At 38.8% G+C, this 17344-nt stretch overlaps 2 protein-coding genes across 3 annotated transcripts; one reads left to right on the top strand and one right to left on the bottom strand.

The window, feature by feature from the left end:
- Positions 1-922: 922 nt before the first annotated feature.
- Positions 923-13031, bottom strand: SDF4 (stromal cell derived factor 4). 2 transcript variants are annotated; one of them, XM_088066666.1, is made up of 7 exons: positions 12875-13031; positions 11788-12172; positions 7963-8099; positions 7482-7595; positions 4439-4597; positions 3242-3417; positions 923-2027 (listed from the first exon to the last, which is right to left on the bottom strand). In XM_088066666.1, exons 2-7 carry the CDS (start codon positions 12090-12092, stop codon positions 1851-1853), a joined length of 1068 nt encoding a protein of 355 aa, XP_087922792.1. In that variant the 5' UTR covers positions 12093-12172; positions 12875-13031; the 3' UTR covers positions 923-1850. The 2 variants fall into 2 exon arrangements, with proteins under 2 accessions (XP_087922792.1, XP_087922793.1); XM_088066667.1 differs by lacking the exon at positions 12875-13031 and adding an exon at positions 12431-12448.
- Positions 13032-13678: 647 nt separating this feature from the next.
- Positions 13679-17044, top strand: B3GALT6 (beta-1,3-galactosyltransferase 6). Its single transcript, XM_005530479.3, has one exon. It carries the CDS (start codon positions 13780-13782, stop codon positions 14794-14796), a length of 1017 nt encoding a protein of 338 aa, XP_005530536.1. The 5' UTR covers positions 13679-13779; the 3' UTR covers positions 14797-17044.
- Positions 17045-17344: the final 300 nt, after the last annotated feature.

The raw sequence follows: 17344 nt of genomic DNA, 5'->3' as shown, positions 1-17344 counted from the left end.
GAATTGGATCCAGGATTACATTTTAGGTGGTCCAGTTCTAGGACAGCTCCCTGGAATTGCAGCTGTGCCTGCACTGAGTCCAGGAAATAACTGGAACTTCATTTTCCAGTCTATTGGAATTGGGTCCAGCATCTCAATTTTAGGTGTTCCAGCTGCCTGGAATTCCAGTTTTACCTTCACTGACTCCAGAAAATACTGGGAAGTAGAGAAATCCATGCTAATGCTGTCCCAAAATTCATTTAGGATGGGGTTGGCAGGATCTCTTCATAGATAAATGACAATTATCAGCTGATTTTACTGGAATTTTTGTGTTTAAACTTATTTTATAGGAGAATATCAGTGGAATTTATTCCTCTTATTTCTCGCCCTCCCTGACAAACCTTAAAAGCAGCAGCATTCCCAAAGCATGGAAAGAAATATTTAATGGAAAAAAAAAAAAATGGATATAAAACCTTTTATCCAAGGAATTTAATAAAAATATCAAATAAAGAGCAGGAAAAGGGAAAGAGGGACAGCAATTCCTGTATTTAAATTATATTAAGAATAAACTTAATCAAATAGAACATCTCAGATTTTCATGAATTCTTTCCCTAAGAGGGTTTTTTTCCCCCAGGAAAGATGGAAGCAGAGGAAAAGTCCATTTTATTTGGGCCAGAGATGCTTTCAGAGCTCACCCAAAGCCTGGAATTCCCCCCAAATCATCATTAGCAGCTCATTAACAGCATTAATTAGCACAGAGCTCATTAATTTTAGCAGTGAATTTTAATTAAGCAGCCATCAAACTCCATGGGAATTCCCACTGCTCTGTCTACCTGCTTAAATTCTAAAAAAACCTACCCAATTGTTTGGTTTTCAACCAAAATCTCATTTTTAAAAGCCATAATCTCCCATTCCCAATGCAGATGTCAACAAAAAAATGGGATTTTATATTAATTTAATTTTAATTAATGTTATTTTAATTTATTTTCATTTAATTTCAATTCATTTAATTCCAAAGGGTTTTTCTTTAACATTTTAAATAAATTCTTCCCCACAGCCCCCTGAAAAGAGGTGAAAAATTCCATTAAATTCCCAGTAACTCTTCAGGAAGGTGAGAAAAACACCTTGAATTGAGTGTGGATATTCCCAGGAGGTCAAACATTCCTTGGAACTACCAAAATTCCCAAAATCCAACTTTGATATGGGATTCCCTGGATCAGCAGCTGGAAAAAGCAAACAAGGGAGTGTTCAAGGAGCCTCCCAAATGGAATTGGGTGTGGAGGACAAACATTCCTTGGAATCACCGTTCCCTTCCCAAAATCCAAATTTTATCTGGGATTCCCTGGATCAGCAGCTGTGAGGGCAATTCCCAGGAGGTCAAACGTTCCTTGGAATCACAGTTCCCTTCCAAAAATCCAAGTTTTATCTGGGATTCCCTGGATCAGCTGCTGTGAGGGAAGAAATTTAAGGAGCCTCCCAAATGGAACTGGGTGAGGAGGACAAACATTCCTTGGAATCGCCGTTCCCTTCCCAAAATCCAACCTTTATTTGGGATTCCGTGGATCAGCAGCTGAAGGCAACAAGGGAATATTTCAGGATTCTCCCCAACCAGACCAGCCAGAATTCCAGCTGGATCCAACCCCACAAACCAGGGAGGAAAACTGCCAGAATCCAGGAATTTCCACGATTTCTCCCAGCAAGGAGCTGCAGATCCCAGGGATGGACGGAAAACCGGGAATTTGAGAAAACTCTGAGCAAGGAGCAGCAACAGCGGTGAAGAATTCTTGTGGCTCAGCTGAGTCCTTTTTCCCCGGGATTTTTTTTGTCGTTTTTTTAGGAAACGGAAAGTTCCGGAAAAGGGGAGAGGAAGCTCAGAATTCCTCGTGGACATTACGGGCGTAATCCATGAGTTTGCTGCCAGTGAAATATTCACTGTACTTGAGGATCTCCTCCAGCTCCAGGTGGTGGTTCTGGTTCTCGTCGGCCACGGCGATCATCTGCCGCGCCTCATTCAACGCGTTGTGCTCGTTCATGGGATCCATGTACTCCTGAAAAAAACATGGAAAAACGGCCTCAGCCCGGGCCCTGATGTTTGCCAGAAATCCCCTCCTCGGATCCCTAAGCGGGGAGAAAGAGCTTGAGGAAGTGTTTTAACAGCCGTTTCCCCGCTGTTCCCACGGAAATCTGGGATTTTTTCGGCTCATTCCAAGGAATATTTCTGGACTTTTGGCTGTGAATTCCAGTTAAAAATGAGCAATTATCATTTGCAGAGCCTAAATTCTCTTTTTTTCCAGTTTTCCAGTGATTGTTGTGACAGAAATCCCAATTTTTCTCAGCTCATTCCAAGGAACATTTGTGGAATTTGAGCCACAAATTAAGCTCAGGAGCTTAAAAATGAAAAATTATCAATTTTCAGCACCTAAATAACATTGTTTTTCCTGCTTTATCAGCTGTTCCCACAAAACATTTTAAAATTAAATTAATACGAAATTAAAATTAAATTAACATGAAATCAAAATACTCAATTTTTCAATGAAATATTTATAAAAAACTGAATTGTAATTCAACTATTCTGGGGTTTTAATATATTTGATTTAAAATGAAAATATCATGAAATTACCATGAAATTAAATTTAATTTTAATTATTGAATTAATAAATTATATTTAATTATTTTTATTGAAGTTTAAATTAAATTGAAATATTAAATATTTTTAATTTTTTTTTTAAAATATTTTTCTTTTTATAAAATGAAAACTATTTTTCAATTTTTTGTTAAAAAATTGAGCTGTAATTCAACTATTTTGGGGTTTTAATATAATTAATTTAAAATTAAAAGATCATGAAATTACCATTAAATTAAAATTAAATCCAATTTTAATTACTTAATTAATAAATTCTACTTAATTATTTTTTATTGAAGTTTAAATTAAATTGAAATATTAAATATTTAAAAATATTTTTAATATTTTCTCTTTTATAAAATAAAAACTATTTTTCGTTTTTTTGTTAAAAAATTGAGCTGTAATTCAAATCTTTTATTTAAATTAAAATGAAATTAAAATGAAATGAAAGCAAAATTAAAATGAAATTAAAATGAAATGAAAGTGAAATGAAAGCGAAATTAAAATAGAACTAAAATGAAATCGAAATACTCAATTTTTTAATGAAACGCCTATTAAAAGAATAAGCTGTAACTCAAGTTTTGGGGCTTTTAAAGCTGGATTTGGAAGGAACGGGATTTCCAAGGATGAGGAATTCACCTCCAGCTCCTCCATGGTGACGATCCCGTCGTGGTTGGCGTCGATGACCTCCTGGAATTCCTTCCTCCTGTCCCTCACCCAGTCATCATCGATGTCCTGTGCCTGCTGGTTCTCCACAGTGCCCACGGGCAAGGAGATGAACTCCGACAGCGTCAGCTTCTTATCCCCGTCCTGATCTGGGAGAAAGCCCCCCAAACGCAAAGAGATCCCTTCAATCCCCCTGCAAATGGGAATTGGCACCACAAACATCGAAATAGAATTGTTTTGTTCCCCATGAAAAAAAGGAGAAAAAATTAAAATTTATTTAATTCTAGTAAAAACTGGAACTTCCTCCAGATCTGCACCATGAAAAAGCAGAAAAAATTCAAATAAATATGCACAATTCCCACAAAAAAGCACAAAAAATTCAAATAGATTTGCGTAATTCCCATAAAAAATTCAAATAGATTTGCATAATTCCCACAAAAAAAGCACAAAAAATTCAAATAGATTTGCGTAATTCCCACAAAAAATTAAATTATAATGCTTCCATTCCCCCAAAAATGGTAATTTCCTCCTGATCTGGGAAAAAAGCAAAACCTTCCCAATAGCCACATAAAAAGGGGAATCCATGGATATAATTCCCAGGAGATCCTAGATTACCTAAATCCTGGATATCTCCTGCACCATGAATTGTGGATAAAAAAAAAGATGTTTTTTTATCCACATAAAACCCGAAATGCATGGATACAATTCCCAAATTAAAACCCAGAAATTCCATTTAGAACCCAGAACTGGAATTCTGCGATGCATAAAAACCCCACGAAATTCCAAAATTTATGTCAAAACCTTCACTCGTAAAATCAGATTGTTTCACAAAACCCCCTCCCGAAATCCCCATAAAAACGGGAATTCATGGAAATAACTCCCAATTTAAAACCCAGAAAAAGAATTCCACAATGCATAAAAAAAGCCCACAAAATTCCAAAAATTTTGGAAAAAATGCCACAAAAATGCCAAAAACTTGCGGTTTTCACTCATAAAATCAGATTATTTCACAAAAAGCCTCCCAAAATCCCCATAAAACCAGGAACACAGGGACAGAATTCCTAGGAATCCCGGCTTACCCAGGTCGCGGATGATCTCCTGCACCATGAAGTGCAGCAGCCACATAAAAGCGGGAACACAGGGACAGAATTCCTAGGAATCCCGGCTTACCCAGGTCGCGGATGATCTCCTGCACCATGAAGTGCAGCATTCCGCGGCTGTGCTCAGGGTGCAGGAAGGACAGGAACTCCTGCTCGCTCAGCAGCAGGTCCGGAGGGGGATTGTCTGCCTGGTACCAGCGATCCTTCAGGTTGTCCAGCACCTCCTGCGCTGCAACGGCCACGGAACCTTGGGATCGCGCTCCGGCCCCACCGCGGGACCGCCCGTGTCCACCGCACCACGGGGCACAAACACCTGCTGGGATTCCTTTCCCCTGGCCCAACCCATTTAGGATTTCCATTTTCCCAACCCATTTAGGATTTCCATTTTCCCAATCCATTTTTAGGATTTAAATTGTCCCAATAAATTCTTAAGATTTGTCCCAATCACTCTTTAGGATTTCAGTTGTCCCAATCTATTTTTAAAGCGTTTCAGTTGCCCCAATCACTCTTTAGTATTTCAGTTTTCCCCAATCCATTTTTAGGATTTAAATTGTCCCAATCCACTTTTCAAATTTATCCCAATCACTCTAGGATTTCCATTTTCCCAATCCATTTTTAGGATTTAAATTGTCCCAAGTCCCTCTTTAGGATTTCAATTGTCCCAATCCCTCTTTAGGATTTCAGTTGACCCAATCCATTTTTAGGATTTAAATTGTCCCAATCCAATTTTTAATATTTCAGTTTTCTCAATCAATTTTTAAAGGATTTCAGTTGTCCTAATCCATTTTTAAAGGATTTCAGTTCTCCCAATCCATTTTTAAAGGATTTACATTGTCCCAATCAATTTTTAAGATTTGTCCCAATCACTCTTTAGGATTTTGGTTGTCCCAAACAATTTTTAAGATTAGTCCCAATCAATTTTTTAGGATTTCAGTTGTCCCAATCCATTTTTAAGATTTATCCCAATCACTCTTTAGGATTTCCATTGTCCCAATCCATTTTTAGAATTTAAATTTTCCCAACCCATTTTTAAGATTTGTCCCAAACCACTTTTAAAACTCCAATTATCACAATCCATTTTTTGGATTTAAATTGTCCCTATCCAATTTTTAATATTTCAGTTGTCCCAACCAATGTTTAAAATTTATCCCAATCACTCTTTAGGTTGTCCCGATCCATTTTTAGGATTTAATTGGTCACAACCCATTTATTTCAAGCTCTCTGATGTTTTTTAAGCTTAAACCTTGCAGGTATTTATTTATCATAATATTCAATATATTTTCCTGCAAGGAAAGTTAAACTGGGGGTGCATGAACAGAAAAACCAGCACCAAAATCCCATGGAATTCTTTCATGTCATCCCACAATCCAATTATCTGCCAATATCCATCAATTAATTAAAATAAGCGTTATCTTATGTTATGTTATATTATATTTTTTCTATTTAGTTACTATATTTAACTATTATATTTACATATTTTGATTATATTATTCATTATTTTTATTTTTATTATTATTATTAATGATAACAATAGCAATAATAATAATAATAATAATAATAATAATAATAATAATCATCATCATCATCATCATAGTATTTAAAATAATTTCTGGAATCCAAATTTCTGCAGAAAATGCCTTAAACTACACACCCCCAGGTGCTTTTTATTTAAACAAAAAAACCCAAAAATCAATTTTATGGTGTTTGGAGGAGGAGGAAAAACCCCTGAGGAAGTGGAAGATGAATAATTTGATTTTCCCAGAGAAGCTTTTGGTGGCCAGGTGCGGAATGGAGGCCCTGACTCGGCACTCAGAGCTTTCTGAAGTCACTCCCAGGTGATTTCCCTGCACCTTCTCAGCTCCTTTTTTTTTGCATTTCAGTTTTTTAATCACTGGAAAATGTCACCCAATGGATTCTGAAATGACTCATTCCTGCAGGGAAAGGGAAAGGCTCAGGGGGGATTTACGGGAAATTTAAATGGTTTTTTTAAAGGGGCAAAACAGGAAAATTCCTCTTAAAAATTGCAATTTTCATGGCAGATTCTGGTTAGGGCTTCTGCCTTCTGACTTCAATCTTATTATTTATATATTAATGAAATTAAATAAAACATATGATAAGTTAAATATATATTAATCAAATAATATTACTTAAGTTAAATACATTAAAGAAATATATTAAGTAAATTAAATAATAACTATTGTATTAATATTTAAATATTTCTTGAAGGAGATTCCCCTTAAAAATGGCAATTTTCACAGCAGATTTGTGTTAGGATGAATGGAGGATTTCTGCCTTTAGACTTCAATCTTATTATTTATATATTGATTAAACTAAATAATATCATTAATTAAATATTAAGTTAATTAAATTAATTAAATAATAAATATTACTTGAATTAAATACACTAAAGAAATAGATTAAATCAATTAAATAACAAGTATTATATTAATCTTTAAATATTTCTTGAAGGAGAGTCCCCTTAAAAATTGCAATTTTCACAGCAGATTTGGGTCAGGATGAATGGAGGATCTGTGTCGTCTGACTTCAGTTTTAGGGCTCATTTTAGAATAAATTTAAATACTTATTTAATGGAAAACCAGGAAGATTCCTTTTAAAAAAATGACATTTTCACAACACATTTTAGATAGAAAAAAAGCAGAATTTCTTTTTTCTGACCCAAATGTTTGCTTTAACAGTAAACTGAAATTTTTCTTGAGGTTACAGAGAGATTTCTCTTAAAAATTCTCATTTTCACAGATGGAAAAAAACAGAATTTTTCTTTTATTATTTAAATCCTCCTCAAGCAGAACAACCCAAACATTTCCCTCCCATTTTTATTTGATTTAACAGTAAATTTAAATTTATTTAAGGAGGAAAACAGGAAGATTCCTCTTAAAAATCCTCATCTTCACACCAAATTTTAGATGGAAAAAATGCAAAATTTTTGTTTTCTTACAAAAATTCTCATTTTTGCACCAAATTTTAGCTGGAGAAAAATGAAAACTTTTTCTTTTCTTATTGAAATCCTCCCTGAGCATAACAACCAAACATTTCCCTCCCTTTTTGTTTTTCCCACCCAGCTTTCAGGAACACAAACCCCATTCTGCACTTACTTTCTTCATCTATTTTCAATTCCTCGTTGTTTTTGATTTTCTCTGCAATTTCCTTTTCATTGAAGCCTTTACTTGCCAAGAATTTAATTTTATATTCATCCCAGGACACGTGACCTGTCATTGAGAAAATTTCAGATTGAAACTATGAATTTTTGATTTCATTATCTCAAAATAAGCAAATTTTTAACGTTTTTTAGTCAAACATCCCAACCCCACATGGAATTTTAGGAATGACAACATAAAAGCTGTGACCTGATTCATTTTTGAGGATCTTTAAGCCACAAAGGTTTTGTGAAAAATCCAATTTATTTAATTTTTTTCACGTTTCTTTATGAAACAAAGACCTGCCTGCAGTGCATGGATTCCCACAAAAATCCAAATTTGCCATTCCCAAACTAAATTTGATCCCTGAAATAAGTTCTGGATCCCAGAATTGACTTAAAAAGTGATATTTTAAAGGAAAAAAAAATGTGAATTTTACCATCCCCATCAGGGTCCACAGCTCGGAAATGCATTTTGTTCTCCTCTACGGCCTCCTGGAAATGCTCATCTGTTTTTTCCATGATCCAACGTTGCATTTCCTTGGCACTGATTTTTTTATCATTATTTATATCCACCCTAGGGAGGAAAAACAAACAGGATTGAAATTTAGAGCTTAGGAGGGAAAAATCTGGTTTTGTTTTCGTTTATAAATTGTTTTATTCAGTAAAAACTAACAGAAAAATCAATTAATTAAATAATAATTTAATTTTTTTAATTAATTTTTGGCTCTCTGCGAGAAAACAAGTGGCAGCTCAGCTTTTATTTCAGAATTAAATGTAAATAATTAATTTCATTAAATTTAGCAATATTTAGGTTATTCCTCAGTGAAAAACTTTTTTTTTTTTCTGGAATTAAATCATATTTCTGAGAAAATTTTTCCCACAAATCATCCCTGATGGAATTTTGGCTCACTCCAAATTCAGGATTGTCACTGCTTACAAAAATTTCTTCCAGACCTTGAATTCCCACTTAATTTCTCTTTCCAAGCCCTTTTTTTTTTTAATTTAATTGAATTTTTAATTTTTAACTCATTTAAAACTTGCACATCCATTTGTTCTCCATGAGTTTTCTCAAAGCTGCCTGGCTTTTGCTTTCCCAAGGAATTTCTTGGATTCAGAGCTGCAGAATTCAATTTTTCCTGACTAAAATTACCAGGAAAATCCAATCTGACCAATCCTCTCTCTTGCCATTCCATCAATCGTTATTTCATGAAGAACTGAATTAGAAAATTACGATTCAAAACCAAAAATAAATCAAATTTTCTGCCACTTTGAGGGTTTTTTTTGAGCAGAACATTAAATAAATATTCAAAAATATCACTAAAAAAATCAGATTTCGTGATGTTATCATTTCAAACGCTCTTTAAAACCTCTCAAACCCACTCTCTGTAATTCAAAATACCACTAAAAAATCAGATTTTATCTTGTTACCATTTCAAATTCTATTTAAAGCATCTCCAACCCACACTTTGTTCAATTAAAAAACCAAAACTCAAAGAAAAAACAGAATTAAAAAACCCCCGGTTGAGTCTGGCCTTTGTTATCTCTTGGAATCACAGAGTTGTTATTATTGAAACTCCAATTATTCAAGATGTGATTTGCCTTGAAATGTCAACTAAATGTGAAAAAAGCGACAAACAACCCCAAAAAATGCAGATTTAGGGAGTTGAAATATCACAATTTACACCAGGGAGATGCTCAGGGGTTGGGGGGGACCAAGTTTGGGATAAAAATCAGATTTAAAAAAGCATTTTCCCCCTCAATATTTCCAATTTGGGGTTTTTCCTCAAATCACAGCTGTGAAAATTCCTTCTTCCAATCCTTTTCCAGCTAAATTACAGCATAATTAGGGGAAAAAAAGGAAGAAAATCCAATTTATTGCTGATTTAAAGCATTGAAGCACAAAGTGGGAGCGTGGAATCAGGAAAAGCATGAATTTTGTAGGAAAACAGAATTTTTCTGATGGAAAACGGAATTCTTCTGATGGATAATAAACCAATTTTAGCCCAGTTTCTCTACTAAAACCACAACAAAATCCGATTTTTGGGGCTTCCTTCCCCTTTTCAATGAACACAGGGTTCTTAAATCCCAACGTTGCCACCCCCAAAAATTCCAAGTTTTGATGTGAATCATTTCAGGGCTGGATTTTGTTTCATACAAATCAAGATTTCAGCAAAAGAGGAATTATTTCAATCCCAGTTTTTCTGTGAAAATCACAGCTTGGGGAAGTTTTTCCAACTGTATTTTCAGGAATTCTCTTAAATAATAATTCATGTTTTGAATTTATTTGTGATTTTTATGGAACTTTTTCATTGATTAAAAACACATTCTGTGTTTGTCTTGCAAGAAAATAATTACAGAGCATCTGGAAGTCTGGGATTTACTGGGTTTTCCTGGGATTTCTCTCTAGAAATCCATCAAATCCCCCAAAACCCTTCCCTACATTTTTAATCTGATCCTCTGAGGGAATTTGAAATAAATCTCGGAATGGAATTGATCCCCAATCCAATTAATTGAAGTTTCCTTTTATAATAAACAAGGAAAAAAAATCCAAATTTGGGAATAGGAATTTCCTAACCAGGACTTGGATGTTCCCAATTAACATCCAGGAATAAAGAAATCTTAATTATTTAATATTTTAACAGTGAAGTAAGGGGCTTGAATAACAAAAAAAAATTAAATAATTTCCTTTAAATTTTATTTTTAAAAAAATCCTGGTTTGGCTGGAATTCCTTTCCTGAGGGGAATTTCAAAACCCCTGAATTTCCAACGTTATTATGGATGTTTTAAATCAAATCACTTTATTATTTTGTTATTCATTTGTTATTAATTTAGTAATTACATCCCCCTTGTGGTATTAACTGGAGCTGTTTTAATTTTAAAAATGCAAATAAAGCAAACTCTGCCCCCTGGTGTCTGAAAGTGCTGAAACAGAGCCAAAAAAAGGGATTTTTATTAAAGGAAAAAGTTTGAATGGCTTCAAATACAACTTCAGATTTTTACACCAAGTAAAGGAATTAATTTAAAATTTTAAGTTTTTTAAAAAGCCATAAAAGGGAAATTTTCTCTTTCTATTTTCATGTTTTATTTTCTTTTCTTGTTCTAAATTCTGAGGAATTGTTCTGTTCTTTCCTGGAATGTACAACTATCCTCAGTTTTTTATTTTTTAAATTGATTTATTATTTTTTATTTATTATTCATTTAAAACACTGCAGTTTTAGCCACTGAAGCATCCACTAGAAGTTTTGTGAGCACAAATCCCAATTTTTTTTCATTTCCCGTAATTTTCCCTGACCCTTTTCCGTGGATTGTCTTCCCAGCGTTTTCCTTTTATTTGTACAAGTCCCAACAGGAAAAGACCCAAGGTCCAGGTGAAAAAAAAAGGCCAAAGATTTTAAATAAAGAATTAAAATTGCCAAATTTTGAAGTTTGAAACCAAACTTAGCACAAAACTGGAGCCTAAGGAAATCCTTCCTCCCCAGTTCCTGGATGTACAATCCAAGGGGGATGAATTCTTGATTAACCAGGAGAAAGAAATAGGAATTTTCACACTTTTAAAGTTGTTTTTCCAACATAGAAACGGAATATTTTGGCACCAAACACAAACACAGTATTTCCAGGGTGAGGCCTTTCCCTTTCAAATTTGGAAAGATTAATAATAATTCCCAATTTTGAAAATATTAATTAAAATGTCCAATTATGAAATACTAATTAAAATCCCCAAACTTTGAAAATATTCATTTAAAATCCTCAATTTTGAAAATATTCATTAAAACTTCCCATTTTGAAATCTTAAAATTCACAATTATTAAATCCTAATTAAAATCCCTAATTTTGAACATATTAATTAAAGCTTCCCATTTGGAAATCTTAAAATTCCCAATTGTGAAACCTTAAAAGTCACAATTTTGAAAACCTAATTAAAATCCCCACACATTTAAAAAGCATTAATTATAATCCTCAATTTTGAAAATACTCATTCAATTTCCCAATTGTTAAATCCTAATTAAAATCCCCACATTTTAAAAACATTAATAGTGATTTAAACTTTTAATGATTTAATAATTCTAATTAATTATTTGGTAATTTTAATAAATGAAAATATAATATAATATAACATAACACAATATGATACTTAATTAAATAATTTTAATAAATTTTATAATTTCAATAAATTTAATACTTTTTAATATTTTAAAATCTTTAAAATTCCCAGTTTTAGGGGTTTTTTGGTCCCATTTCCCTCCGCACTGCCAGCGACTCACTTGGAAAAAATCACCATCAGCTTCTTCCTGTTCCTCCTGGGCTCTGAATCCTCCTCGAATTCCTCCATGTCTTTTCCCAGGAAAACCTCCTGATGGAATTCCTTGTTCAGGTGTCCGTCCATCTCCATCTTGACGCCGTTCAGGTGATCCGGGGGCAGGATCTCGTTCTCCTCTTTGCCCTCAGCCGCTTTTTCCTTCAGCACGGAATTATTTGCAGGCCTGGCATAAACATCCATCGAGAGGAAGATGAAGAGCAGAGAGAAATAAAGAGATCCCAAACTGCACAGGAAAGCTTGCCTCGACATCTTTTTTTTTTCTTTTTTAAGTTATTTTTCCTCTTTTATTATTATTTCTCCACTGCTGAAATCGCTGTGGGTTAAATGATCTAAAAGGAAAAAAAGGAGAAAAAAAAAGAAATTAAACTCTGAAGCAGAATGTCACTGCAGGTTAAATGATCTAAAAGAAAAAAGGAGAAAAACAAAATTAAACTCTGACGCAAGAGGTCATTAATGAACGTCTAAAATTAAAAATAACCTATGCACAATATTAATAATTTACTTATATATAAGTATATATATATTTGCATATATATACTTATGAGTAAAAAAAAACTACACACAAGAATAAAGTCAGAGGAACCTACACAAAAATATAAGAGTTTTTGATGCCAGACATTAAAAAAGCCTGTTAAACAAAAAATATATATGGAATTAATGCATTAGCTTTCAGTCTGCAGAGGACTTGGGAAAGGAACATCCTTGAAAATGCAGGAAAAGCCCCAGGAGTATCCCAGAGATACCAGCAAAAATGCTCTTTGGAAAAAAATGAAGGCTTTTTGGAGAAGGCTGATCGAGGGAAACACGGTCAGACCCAAGAGAAAGCGGAGCTGGAAACACCCAGGAAGCAGCGGCGGGGCGGACCCGTCAGGGAGCCGTAAAATCAGAGTATCCGGCCCTGGAAGTGACCCACAGGGATCATCCCGACAATTCCAGGGAGAAAATCCCAAATCCAACAGACAGCGCGCGCAGGAACCCCTCAGAGCCCCTCGGGATCCCCGCGGGGCTGCGGGAGGAACCACCGCACTCACCGAGAGCCGCTCGGGAGGGAGCGGAGCTGCCCCAGCGCCGCGCCGGCCGCGGGGAAGCTCAGCCCGGGCCCGCCTGCCCCTCACGGCCCCTCACGGCGCTGGCCGGGCGGAGGGAAGCGGGGAGGAGGCGGAAGTTCGGTCACTGCCCGCGCGACGGGAAGGCGCGACGGTCATCTTAGCTGAGGGCAGCCGCCATCTTGAGTGAGGGCAGCATTCGGCAGGGAGGAGGCAAAGGGGCGTTTTCCTGGCGTTCGCATCGTTGTGTCGGGTATAGCTCCTCCTGCTTCCCGGCTGCGTGTGCGTGCTGGTTTTATTGGATCGTGGAACGGTTTGGGTTGGAAGGGACCTTAAATAGCATCTAATGCCAATCCCTGCCAGGGACAGAGAAGCTGTGGCTGCCCCTGGATCCCTGCAATTGTCCACGGCCAGATTGGAAGTTGAGGCTTGGAGCACCCTGAGATAGTGGAAGGTGTCCCTGCCCGTGGCGGCGGGTGGCACTGGGTGGGCTTTGAGGTCCATCCCAACCTTTTACCATTCCGTGATTCCATGAACAAGGCACAGTCACAGCGCAGTGCCCAAACTCAAGATGGCTCCTCCCTCAGCCTCACCTGCCCTACTCCAAGATGGCGGCCGCCGCTTCAGGCGCTGCTGCCACCGCCTGTCCTCCCTCCCCTTCCCCTGGTGCGGGAACCGCCGGAGCAGCGGCAGGAGCAGGGACGGAGCCGCCGCTTCCCCGAGGAGAAGGCGGAGAGCGCGGGAGAACCATAAAACCACCCCAGCGCCACAGCGACGCGCGGTGAGCGCTCCCGCTGGAAGCTTGTCCCCTCCCGGCGGCCGTACCGCCGTTCCCGCCTGAACGCGGTGTGGGCGTGGCGGCGGCGCCGGCCGCGAGGGGCCCCGCGGCCATGAAGGCGCTGCGGCGGCTGAGCCGGCACCGCACCGCGCTGGGGCTCGGCGGGCTCTCGTTCTGCGCCGCCGTCCTGCTCTACCTCGCCAAGTGCACCTCCGAGGGGCTGCGCCCGCTGCCCGCGGCCCCCGCGCTCCCGCACAGCCAGCCCGGCCGGGGGGCCCGCGCCGCGCCCCCGCCCGCCCCTGAGGGCAGCGCCTTGTTGGCCGTGGTGGTGATGAGCGGCCCCAAGTACAGCGAGCGGCGCAGCATCATCCGAAGCACCTGGATGGCGGCGGCGCGGCAGGCGCCTCACGGCCACGTCTGGAGCCGCTTCGTGGTGGGCACGGCGGGGCTGGGCGCCGAGGAGCTGCGGAGCCTGGAGCTGGAGCAGAGCCGCCACCGGGACCTGCTGCTGCTGCCGGAGCTGCGCGACTCGTACGAGAACCTCACGGCCAAGGTGCTGGCCACCTACGTGTGGCTGGACGCGCACCTGGACTTCCAGTTCGCCCTCAAGGCTGACGACGACACCTTCGTGCGCTTGGACGTGCTAGTGGAGGAGCTGAGGGCCAAGGAGCCGCGGCGCCTCTACTGGGGCTTCTTCTCGGGCCGCGGGAGGGTGAAATCCGGGGGCAAGTGGAAGGAGAGCGCTTGGCTGCTTTGCGATTATTACCTGCCCTACGCGCTGGGCGGCGGCTACGTGATCTCCGCCGACCTGGTGCGCTACCTGCGCCTCAGCAGGGACTACCTGAACCTGTGGCAGAGCGAGGACGTGTCCTTGGGGGTGTGGCTGGCGCCCATCGACGTGAAGAGAGTGCACGACCCCCGCTTCGACACCGAGTACAAATCGCGCGGCTGCAACAACAAATACATCGTGACTCACAAGCAGAGCATCGAGGACATGCTGGAGAAGCACCAGACGCTGGCGAAGGAAGGGAAGCTCTGTAAGGAAGAGGTGAAACTCAGGCTTTCCTACATGTACGACTGGGGAGTGCCTCCTTCCCAGTGCTGCCAGAGGAAGGATGGCATCCCCTGAAAGGCTCGGGGAGAAGCCTCAGGAGGATGGACTCTGCTTGCTGTTACACGGGGAGAATCCCAGTAAAATGGAATTCTTGCCTCAGTTTCTCCCTCAGAACATTGGGCCTAAGGCTTTGGGATGCAGGCCTGGCTGGATTTAGGGAAGAGCGGTTCATTTGAGTCAGGACTCCTGGAATCTCCCACTCCATATCCATGGACAGACTTCCCAAATCCCGGCCTGCCGCTGTGGATCCATCATTCCAGCAGAATTGAGCGGGAAGAGCTGCTAACATGGAATTTTTGTGGAAGGATGGCATCCCCTGAAAGCCTCGGGGAGAAGCCTCAGGAGGATGGACTCTGCTTGCTGTTACATGGAGGAGAATCCCATTGAAATGGAATTTTTGCCTCAGTTACTCCCTCAGAACATTGGGAACAAATCATTCCCCTCAGGCACTGATCCCAAAGGCTTTGGGATGCAGGCCTGGCTGGATTTAGGGAAGAGCAGTTCATTGGAGTCGGGGGTTAATTACTCTTAGGAAGATTTTGCACAGCTCATTCTGTCACCCCAGAGCTGCTGCTGTGGCACAGTTAGAGATGCTTAAAAAAAACCCCAAAACAGGTGACAGAAAGCACAGGAAAAGGTCAAACGCCAGGATTGGCAAATAAAATAAAATAAATATAAATAAAAGGTGACAAAACCCAGGGAGAAAATCAGAGGGAAAGAACTGGAATATGAAAAGTTTGAGCAGATTCTGAGGTTCATTTACTAAAGGCCATGCTGAGTTTTGATGTTGTTGAGACTGAGGTGAGGCTGCTGGTTATTCCTTGGCAAGGAAACACCAGTTTGGCGTGGAGGGAAGAGCCCAAACTGGGAACAGATGATTCCAGAGGGAACAGGTGATTGCTACAGGCAGGAAAAGGGATCAGCTTTTCCTGGGATCCCTGCAGGCAGAGCGCTCTGGAATGATGAAATCTGTTCATTTGTCTCTTTTTTGCTGCTTGACAGGCAATGTACATAAACCTCCTGGCAGCTCTGAAGGGATGTGGCTGAGTTTTGGCAGAAATCAAATTTATTCTGATTTTGGGACATTCTTTGGCTTTGAAAAAGCCTCCAGGTGTTGTTTTGAGCTCATTTCCCTCCAAAACTCAAGAACTCCCTGGCTGCTCCAGGCCATTGCAGACTTTAAATTTAGATTTATTTTTAATGCAAATGAGCAGGAATTGATCAGTGGGAGTTCCAAAAACCATTTGCCCAAAGGTGGGGATTTAAGGCGTAAAAGTGAACTTGGTGTAGTCAAGAGAAAAATGTTCCCCCCACCCCAAAAATTCAGCTTTGAGAACTTTATTTCTCTTTTCAGCACACTAAAAAATCCCAATTAGGTGCTAAAAAAAAAGCTGAGGGAATTCCCTCCTTCTCTCTCAAAATTCCTTGTAGAGGAACTAAAATGGAATTAATTGGCAGTGACACATCCACAAATTGCATTTTTCCCTCAGTCCTGGCTACACCAAAATAATCAGAGCTCACACAGGTCTCAGACATCATTGATTTATCTCCAAACCTGGAATTCCGACATTTTTCACTGGCAGCTGCTCCAAAATTTTTCCAGTCCCCTGTCCCAGCCGCGGCTCTTGCGGCGTGAGCGGTTTTTACTTTGTAAATGTAAAATTCCATTTTTTCAGTGTCTTTTTTTGTGATTTCTTTGGTGTTTGTTGCACTCTGCACTTTCATTCCCGTCCCATTCCCTCCTCCCCAACTCTGGCTGGAAGAGACAAAAGGCAAAGAAAAATTGAAAATTCAAGAAGTGCCAATTTCTCTTTCTTTTTTGCTTCTTAGCAAAATTAGGAATTTTAGGAATGCCAAAGGGATCAATTCTGTTGGGTTTTTTTTTTTGTTATTCTCTTGTTTTGATTAATTAATTATTGAAGATTAAAAATCTTCAGAAATCTGCTTTGAAAATTTCAAGGCTATGACTTCCTCCTAAAAAAAAAACTAAAATCCTGCAAAAACTCAATTATTTTTGCATGTCAAACTCAACTATTATGATTATAATAATTATAATTATCTTTATAATGCATGCTTAGGGATTACCAGGGAGTCTTTTTTTCCCAAAATATCCTATTCCAGACCAGGAATTTTCCAGGATGACAGCAAATTCCAGTTTTTTAAACATCCATTTGCCATCTGAGGTTCGTTAATGTTGTCTGTATTGTGATAAATTACCTGTAATGTGAATATTTATTTATAATTATATTTATTTATAATTCTTGCCAGTGTATTCTCTTTATTTTCCCAGGAAAATTAAAAATAAATCCATTTATTCCCAGAATAACATCAATTTTCCCGTTATTTTATCCACTTTTCCCCTTTATTTTCCCTGGAAAATTCCACCTGGGAAGCAAAATCAGCTGAGGAGGCAGCCAAATTATTTTAAAGGGAATTTTTTCCCCCTGATTTCCTTGGAATCTTTAATCTCCGCCATTCCAATATTTTTAAAATCGATTTTCCTCCAAATTTCAAACATTGAAAGAACTCAAACTTCCCTCAAAAATTAAATTAATCCCATTTT

The sequence above is a fragment of the Pseudopodoces humilis genome, chromosome 24 (genome assembly GCF_049639895.1).
Source record: "Pseudopodoces humilis isolate 2021_Gansu_Grassland_sample_001 chromosome 24, ASM4963989v1, whole genome shotgun sequence".
NCBI classification, from domain to species: Eukaryota; Metazoa; Chordata; class Aves; order Passeriformes; family Paridae; genus Pseudopodoces; species Pseudopodoces humilis.
Note: the sequence above shows the minus strand (reverse complement) of the source record. Positions and strands in the feature narration are given on the sequence as shown.

What these genes read in the sequence shown, in the direction of transcription:
- B3GALT6 (XM_005530479.3), top strand. Translation starts at nt 13,780, where the DNA reads ATGAAGGCGCTGCGGCGGCTGAGCCGGCACCGCACCGCGCTGGGGCTC.
- SDF4 (XM_088066666.1), bottom strand. Translation starts at nt 12,092, where the DNA reads ATGTCGAGGCAAGCTTTCCTGTGCAGTTTGGGATCTCTTTATTTCTCT. An exon ending in TGTGGACCCTGATGGGGATG is followed by an intron (nt 7,596 to 7,962) that starts GTAAAATTCACA and finishes TCTCAATGACAG; the next exon opens with GTCACGTGTCCTGGGATGAA. An exon ending in TCACCATGGAGGAGCTGGAG is followed by an intron (nt 2,028 to 3,241) that starts GTGAATTCCTCA and finishes TGTTTTTTTCAG; the next exon opens with GAGTACATGGATCCCATGAA.